Here is a 9,095-nt window from a genome sequence, read left to right on the forward strand (position 1 = left end):
TTTTCCAAAAAGAGAAAATCCTTTTAATCCTTCAGCAAGTCTCTGTGAAAATAGTATGCTTACAATGAAAGTGAGAAGGGAGCACCTAGGATACCCCCAAGAGGCTTGCTGTACCACTCAGCATTCCTGCCCCAGCTCGTGTGTGCGCGGATGGCCAACAAACGACAAGAAGTCCACTTGACAATAGTTCAGTAATTCCTTTCACCACTGCTGCCAGCTGAAGTCATCATTGCTTCCAAAGACCAAGAAAAAGCCCAGTATAGTTGCAAAGATGACTGTGTTTCCTGTGAGAACAAGTGCACAAGCTCCCCACTCAATCTAGGGAAATAAGATAGATAAACACTTCGTTAACAGACGCATGAAAAACAAAAGGAGAATGAAAAGCAAATGAAGACTCTAGTTGTAAGCCAGTCACGCTCTAAAACAAATACAATTTGTAATAATAACTTTCACTCTACTGCACACTTAATGGTCTTTCAATACTGTTTTTAATTTGCTTCCTTTAAAAAGACAGAAAGTCACGAAGATGATAATTATTCAACAGTCAGACTTCTGGACTCTGAGGAGGCAGCACAGACTTCTACAACTTTCTGTTTATAAAGCAATTCACTCCAACTCTTCTTCAGTGAATCTAAAATTGTATCTAGAGAGCAGCTTAAAGTACTGAAGGAGAAACCACACTCATAGACATTCTTTTACAGGGGTGAGGGGGAGAACCACCCTCTGCATATGAAAGGGTGGCCAGCCCCTGGCTTCTCCACCTCCTCAGTGTCGGAGGAGTGACTCTGACCGGTGAGTCTGGGGAGACAAGTATATGGAGCCCAGCGCCCCTTCTCCTCTTCTATACTTTCCCACCTGCAAAGAACACAAGGTCTCCTCAGGCCTGTGGCCTGTGGTTGGTAAGCCCTGGGTGAGCTGACGGCCCTGGTTCTGAGCGTGAGATACTGGGGAGCCAGCTGCTGTCACAGACCCCAGGCGCGCTCTCTGGTATCATTTTTATCAGTTAACAGCAAAAGTAAGATTATCTCTATCCTCTAGGATCTTAGGTCCCTCATCCCGTTTTCATATCATTTCACAAAATCTTTTCCTGAGACCATTTTAACAGTCTAATGTAAAATCGTTGACAGAAGAAAATATCCACTTACCAGATGTGCTCTGGCAAATACGATAGGGAGCCCAAAAGCTGAGACAACAATGCCTGTTGTAAGAAATATGGCAAGTTCCTTACAAGCGTTACTCATAGCATCTGTATCATCCACTAATCTTCTCGCTATGCAGTATGGAATAGGTGAAAGGATGTAAAAAAACAGAACAAAGAGAGGCCAGTATTGGCTAGAAAAAAAAAATAAGTTAATGTAGTTTTCGCTACCTATGTCATTTTCCTAGACAATAATCTATGCTTTTTTAAAAATCAGGCCAGAGAAATATTGCAAGGTACAAAACATGATACAGTTTAAAAATAAACAATAATCTGAACACTGAAAAGAGAAACATTTAAAGTCACAGTATTTCTAAAGTCCATTATGACACAATGATTAAATATTTCTTATATTAAAAGAAAACGCTTTATAAATTAAAGCATTTGGAATCAAGGCCCAAAATTAAAAATATTTTTTATTTTAGGTTATAAATAAAGAGGCATATGGAAAATAGAAATATTAACACAGACATTTTTAAAATTCAAGATTCACTGCTCTTGACTCCTAATGAATGACAGCCTTCTTAGGGTAAAGCTGGAACATCCCCACACTCTCGTTAGGTCACTGTGAACTCCCCAAATACTGAAGTCAAAATGTAGAAAACGAACTGAAAGTAATACTGAAGACTTTCAGTCAGAATATAAGAAATAAATGGCTTTTAATGTACAGTCTAGCTATTGTACTGTGCCAATGTCATTTCCTGGTTGGATACTACAACCATGGTTACGTAAGACAGGGCAACTGGGGGAAGCCTGTGTGAAGGGTTCAGAGGACCTCTCTGTACTATTTTTGCAGCTTCTTGATAGCACACAATCATTTCAACATAAAAAGTTAAAAAAAAAAAAACAAAAGCACAAAAAGTGAAAACTCCAAGCTAACATATTTCCCCTGCTTTCTCTTTCCAATTCTCCCAATAACCTTCTTGTGGATCCTTCTGTATTTCCAGACAGATAAATTTTAACAACATGAACCATTGCACTTTTCCATTTAACACTGTACTGTGAACACCTTGAGATATTAGCACTTACAGCTCCTCCTCATTCTTCTTAACACTGCCTGCTACTTCCACTGATGACATTCCAGAGTTTAACCATTTATTTCTCCTTTGACAGGCCTCTAGGATGCCCCCAGGTGTTGTGTTTGTTTGCTATTATAAACAAGGCTGCCGAGAATATCCATACTCTTCCCTCACTACACATATCTTGGCCAACACCTGCCAGTAGATTTATATGAGAAATTCTAAGTGGAAGGACTAGTTTAAGGAATATATACATTTCGAGAGCTACAAGCAAACTGGCCTCCAAGAGGACTGCCCATAGCTAGTCCTCACCCCACTGCACAGGACAGTGCCTGTCTGCCCATAGCTTTTATCTCTGCCAAAGGACTTCATTTAATTTTAAGAGAGGCTGAGTATAATTACATGTGATTAGTAATTTGCAGTTCTTTTTTGGTATCTGTTGTGCATTTTTCTATTTAGTTGCCTGTTATTTTTCTTACTAATCTATCCTTTTGATTTTTAATATTTCTTTCTATCCTATGGAAAGTAACTGCTTACATGACTTTTTTTTCATAGTCGACTGTCTCTTGATTCTGCTTCTGGTGTTTTTTTGCTTAAAGGACATTTTACATTTCCTTGTGTTTAATTTTATCGACAGGCACTCAAAACTGAGCAGTAATGCAATAATCAAAAGTGTTTTCGTACTTTAAAAAAGGTTTGTCCTTGGTAAATGAACATTGAAACTTCCATTCAAAAAATTTTTAAAGCTTTAAAAGTAAAAAATTTTACCCTTAAACACTCAAAAATACAAAAATTTTACATACTTGTATATTGGAAGGGCACATCCAAGCATCAAAAACATCAGCCCAATTGCTCCTCCAAAGGACAAACTAATCAAAGCTGCAAAGTAAATAGAGTCAAATACAAGTATTAATTAAACTAAATATTATTTTTATTAATATTAGTATTAGCAGTTTGAACATTACCTGTGACCCCAGAAGCAAAAAGCAAAACACAACACAAAAAACCAAATGCATTAAAAGGGAGTTATCTTCAAGAGTGTAAGTCAGTCTCAGAATAAGTTTTTTGTGTCGTCTTCAAGGCAAAAAAAGGCAACACTGATTTTCAAAACCCTGACCCATAGTGAGCACACCACCACATTCCCTCATTACTGGCTCTGTTTCCAGTGAGTAGCCTAGACTGCCAGATCAATAATGCTCTTCCAGTCATTAGTGTTCCACTTGCTGCACAGATCATTACAGTTTGAAAAGCAGGATGTGGAGAAACTGTGCATTCTTAGCTTTAGTGGACTTCATAACTTTATTCTGTGGGAAAGTCTTTCATGATCAGCTCCTGCTTCTTGAACATACACCCCCAATGTGCTCAAAACTGGTAAGAAAAGAGTGTCCAAGGACATCTGGTGTTAGTAATTTTAGTCAACTCATTTTGATATAGATCTTTGAATAGTTTACAAAACTATAGTTGGGTTTCCTCCCCTAATTGTTTATACGTTGGAAAATGTGCAGGATAATGGTACACATCCTTCTTTGGTATCACTATTTTATATTATCACCAGCAACAGATGCATTCTACAGGTAAAACATAGTTTTTAGAATTATACACACACATATACAAAGCATTATATTTTGTAAAGTGTTTTCACATATATTAGTTAGTAGAAACAACTTTCTTCAATAGGCATAGTTAATCAATGGCCTAGAATTAAGCAAAGATATAAATGATCAATTTATCTGAATTCTATATTTCTTCAACTGCACTGGCTAAGAGAATTACTTAGGTGTTTTTTGTTTTAAATGATGCAATCCATTAACCTTCAGAGAAACACTAAAATTCACAAGGGTTGTAGAAGGTCTAAAAGTTACCAAGAGAAAAGTTAACACATACAAACCAGAATTAACAGTAAAGGGGTTAAATCCTGCCTGGTACTACTCATAGACTTCTCTGGATTAAAATGGTCATAATCAAGGACACCTACTCACATGGTAGTTTGGTTTTCACTTAGATCACTGATGTAGGTCATGTCAACCCTGAACACATTTATTTAGTTCTCAATGCCATTACATTTTCAGTTACAGAAAAAAGAAAGAAAAGGAATTGCACTTTTCATTTTATAGCAGATAACTTCAAGTTTACAATGGAATGCAACTGGGACAAAAATACTGAGTTTACCAATTGTTTCGTTCACAGGTCCTCAAAACCTGGCCCTGCTTACTCTCACTCCACCAGTGACACTCACACCAGCCTATTACCCCATCCTCTCTGCACTCAGTTACACTGCCCTTTCTTTTCCTGGAAATCGGCAGGCTCCCTCACTCACATGGCCCTCGTACATGTTGTCTCTTCTACCTCAGACACTTTTTCATTCATTCATTTCATTCAAGAAATATTTATTCAAGAAATACTTACTGAGAACCAAACTGGAGGTATGTTAATAAACCAGACAAAGTCCTTCCACACACATGGAACTTGCATTCTCATTCCATTCCCTTCCTCCTTCTGCCAAGCGAACTCCTCCATGTCCTTTAGATCTCAGCTCAATCATTTCTTCCTCCCTGAAGTTTTTTCAAACCTCCTGCTAGACCAATTCCCCCTATTACATTCATTCATTCAACAAATATCTATTGAGCACCTAATACGTGTCACACATTGTTCTTGATAACGGAGATAAAGCAACGAAAAAAAAAATCAAAGCTCTTGCTCTCACGAGTCTTATAGTCTAGCAGGAGAACAAAATGATTAAAAAACAAGCTAACAAAGTTAGCAAATGAATGTTAAGTGTTATGAAAAAAATCAGGTAGAGTCAGAGGATGGGAGCACTATCCTAGACAGAGTGGCCTGGGAAGGCATCTCTTATGAGGTGACATCTGAGCGCAGATTTGTATGAAATGAGGGAGTGAATCATGTGGGTATCAGAGGGGAGCATTCCAGGCAGAGGGCCAGGCATGTGCAGTGCCCCCCCCCCAACTATATACATCCCCTTTGCTCAGTTATCACAGCTGTAATTTTATAAGATTTAAAATTGGTTTTTCTTTCTTTTTTTTTTTTTTTAAGATTTATTTATTTGACAGAGCGAGAGAGACAGTGAGGGAACACAAGCAGGGAGAGTGGTGGTGGTGGGGGGGGGAGAAGCAGGCTTCCCGCTGAGCAGGGAGCCGGATAAGGGGCTCGATCCCAGGACCCTGGCATCATGACCTGAGCCGAAGGCAGACACTTAACAACTGAGCCACCCAGGCGCCCCCTTTTTAAATAAAGACTTTACTTATTTTAGAGAGAGAGGGAGAAAGTACGCACGAAGGGGAGTAAGGAGCAGAGGGAGAGGGGCTGCAGACTCCGTGCTGACCATAGAGCCCACAGTGGGGCTCAATTCCATGACCCTGAGATCATGACCTGAAGCTAAATCAAGAGTCAGATGCTTAGCCAACTGAGCCAGCCAGGCGCCTCTCTATCTATTTCCCTAATGAGGTGTCTGGTCCACCACAGCAGGGAAAAAGTTTTTCTGTTGTTGATGCTCATACCCCAGCTCTTAACACTAATAAATATCTGTAGAATGAGTTAAAACAAAAAACAAAAAACACACAAACCAAGGGGAGGGGAAAAAAGGGACAGAGGGAAGAGGAGAGGAAGATCATGCCAAAGTAGCATAGTAAAAACATCACATAAATGAAAGTCAGGGTCCCTAGCCCTTACTAGCCACTTAACTAGCTGTCTACATAATCATGTCTGAGTGTCAGTTCTTTCTTCTATAAAATGAGACTAATGCAAATAATTCTCTGAACACTAAAGATACTTCTTACAAGACACACTGAAGAAGTAAACAGCCAGCTCTACTTAAAAAGTTTTTTTTGATGTAACTGTATAATTAACATAGAGTGTTACATTAGTTTCAGGGAACCATCTCCACTTTTCCAGTGTAAATACTATATAGTAACAACTTATTTATTCAGAAGCCATATATCCAGAATATAGTTTAGGAAACAAGGGTCACTAGAGCAAAACATACGTCACAAAGCCCAGACGTTAAAGCTATCATTCTTCATAAACAGAAGCTTAGGCTCTTATTCAGTCGTTATTTATTCATTTTGTGATAAATTGTTGTATGTGAATTTCAGCAGAATAAAAAAAAATTAGAGCCACCTATGTTCATTTATACATATTTTTGTCCATAGCAATTCACTGAGCCAGAACAAAATTAAGTGAGAAATAACTTCCCTACCCAGAAATGATCACCGTTACCAGTAACTTGTAACATGAAATTTTTAAATTTGAAGATTTCGTTTCACACAGTGAAACAAATGAGAAATAGAAGGCAGAACTGCACATAAGCAAGATCTGCCCTCTGACAAGAGAAAGGAGACCGGAGAAAACAAAACAAAACACCCAACCTTAAAAAAAAAAACAGAAAAACCTCAAAAAGCATACCCATTTGTGGTAATCTTGGCCAAAAGAAAAGTAGCTTTAGGGCCTGATGGTCTCTGTGGGTAACTCTTTCATGACAGAGAAGAATTATTTATGTTCCTATCAAAAAAGAAAATCTAAATTCTCTAAGTACACTCTTAGAGAGTTAACAAAAGAAGAGCTCTTTTTTAAAAAATTAAAAATGAAAACAAGGTAAGATTTAAGTATCAAAAAATAACTCTGGGGCGCCTGGGTGGCTCAGTGGGTTAAAGCCTCTGCCTTCCACTCAGGTCATGATCTCAGCGTCCTGGGATCCAGCCCCGCATCGGGCTCTCTGCTCAGCAGGGAGCCTGCTTCCCTTCCTCTCTCTCTTCCTGCCTCTCTGCCTACTTCTGATCTCTGTCTGTAAAATAAATAAATAAATAAAAATCTTTTATCACTTAAAAAACTTTAAGTGATATCTTACCTCTAATCGCACTGGATTAACCCCAATGGGGTTAAACACATTGCTCAGAAGTGTTCTCAAAACTTGTAAAGTTTCTCCAGTCTTATGAAATCAGCAACTAGGCTGACTTATATACAAATTTCATCATTTGTGTATAAATGGTTGTCCCAGATGACACATCAACAAGACAAAAATTTATACCGTAATTGTGTGATGAAACATTTGGAGGGCAAAACTTAGATGTCTGGTTTCTACTCCCAAAGCCTTTAGGCGAGGGATGAAACAGCCCAATTACCTAAAGTCTCCAGAGACAGGGTGCTGATTCTGTGACTACAAAGAAATTAGCGCAGCAGGGACCAGTTCCCTAACTTGAGAGTTATCAGAAAAATCCAATATATAACTAAATAATGGGAAAATGGCTTAAGAATTAAGTAATGGTCTCCAATTATAGCAACACTGCTGCCTGATGCAGAGATAGGCCAATGAAAGAAATTGTCCTGATAAAAGTCATAACAATCAGAAAATCTCACTGAAACCAAAAGTGTAAGTACAATTCCATCTGAGATACTTTCACCTGGTTAATATTTTCCTAAATTGGAGAAGGAAATTAAAAAGTTATTTTTTTTAAAGGGAGGAGATTTCTGTTGATGACACTGAAGAAATGGGGAAGGACTGCGAAACTGGCAGCATCCTTAAAAACCACAGCATTCTACCCTAACTGCCTTTCCACACAAATATTGAAGAAGGTCTATCACAGTTCAAAAAGAGACTGAAAATGATCTTTGTTGCTTATCTAATGACAAAGTTTTACATCAGAAGTGAAATGTTTTCAGGCATTAAACCAGAAAACAGTGAAAATGTGACTCTGGGAAAGCTGCTCAATAAAAGTTGTCCTAAAGGAAACAAACAGAAAACAAAAACATTGCTATTAAAGTTCTTCACCTCCTGCTTGCCTGTCCCTTCTACAAAGCCGCAGGTCAGGAAATCAATGCAATTCGTGGTCAAAAAGTTGAAAACGCTGTCAACGGTGTTTCCTTCTAATCACAGTAACAAAACTACCAAACAATGTGAAAGAACACAGCCTTCCTTCTTTCTAAAGGAAACAGACGAATAAACGAGCAATTTTTCATTAAGTTTTAGCACTATTTTATTTAACAAACCCAACCAAAAGCCTCAACGCGCAACTGTGGAGAACAGGGGCACATTGGGGTCGCTTACAGGGTCTATCCCTATCTGACAAACACCACAAATCAAAACGCATCAGTTTTCGAAGCCTGTAAAGCTTGGAGGGCTGGTCCTGAGAGGGATGGCCACTCTCGGGATGTGATGACCAAGGTTTCTGAAAGAACCGTCCCTAAGTCCCTCCAGGGCGTTCCGGAGGGACTCGGTTTGGCTCAGCCCCCGAAGATCGCACTAGTGCCTTTAAGAGAGAAATGACACTGATTTCCGTAACGGGCATCTCTAGGGCCCTCAAGCCCCTCAAGATCACTCTCTGCTCGCCTGTCTCTCGGATGCAAACTCCCGCAGAACATGTGTGCTGGCCCGAGGCGCTGCGGGACTCTCGCAGACCATGGACCACTTCATTCTTTCTACGGGGGCCGATGAGTGGGAGAGAGGCTGCCGAGATCAGCAGAAAGCAAGGGCTGACGGAGAAGCCGCCCAACCCGCGGGCCCACCCCGGAGTGCCGCGCCCAGCTGGGTTCTCAGGCTGCGAAGGCGGAGGCGGGGGTCGAGGGGCGGGAGGCAGCCGCCAGCGCAGGGACCTCCGTGGCGGGCGCCCGGGCCGGGAAGGCGGCGTGCGGGGGCCGCCAGGGGCCCCTCCCCCTCTCTCGGGCGGCCACCCAGCCCTCCGGCGCCCGGCGCCCCAGGCCCACCTTTGATGCCGGCCATGGCGGTGACGTCGCTCCTGGCTCCGGGACCCTAGGCGGCAGCGAGGGCGGCGGCGGCGGCAGCGGCCGGGAGACCGGAGACGCGCGGCGGCGGCGGCGGCGGCGGCCAGACAACACCCGGAAGTGCGCGACGCAGCACTTCCGCCGGC

At 41.0% G+C, this 9,095-nt stretch overlaps 1 protein-coding gene across 1 annotated transcript; it reads right to left on the reverse strand.

Moving 5' to 3' along the window:
- On the reverse strand, positions 1 to 9,095 carry LEPROTL1 (leptin receptor overlapping transcript like 1). The gene is made up of 4 exons (XM_080796184.1): positions 8,932 to 9,095; positions 3,021 to 3,096; positions 1,146 to 1,332; positions 1 to 318 (listed from the first exon to the last, which is right to left on the reverse strand). The coding sequence occupies exons 1-4, from the start codon at positions 8,945 to 8,947 to the stop codon at positions 202 to 204; spliced, it is 396 nt and encodes a 131-aa protein (XP_080652310.1). The 5' UTR covers positions 8,948 to 9,095; the 3' UTR covers positions 1 to 201.

The sequence above is a fragment of the Martes martes genome (genome assembly GCF_963455335.1).
Source record: "Martes martes genome assembly, chromosome: 2".
NCBI classification, from domain to species: Eukaryota; Metazoa; Chordata; class Mammalia; order Carnivora; family Mustelidae; genus Martes; species Martes martes.

Excerpts from the sequence above, each read along its gene's own strand:
- LEPROTL1 (XM_080796184.1), bottom strand. Across the intron at positions 1,333-3,020 it reads TGTGCCCTTCCAATATACAA|CCAATACTGGCCTCTCTTTG; the intron begins GTATGTAAAATT and ends TTTTTTTTCTAG. Across the intron at positions 319-1,145 it reads TATTTGCCAGAGCACATCTG|ATTGAGTGGGGAGCTTGTGC; the intron begins GTAAGTGGATAT and ends TTATTTCCCTAG.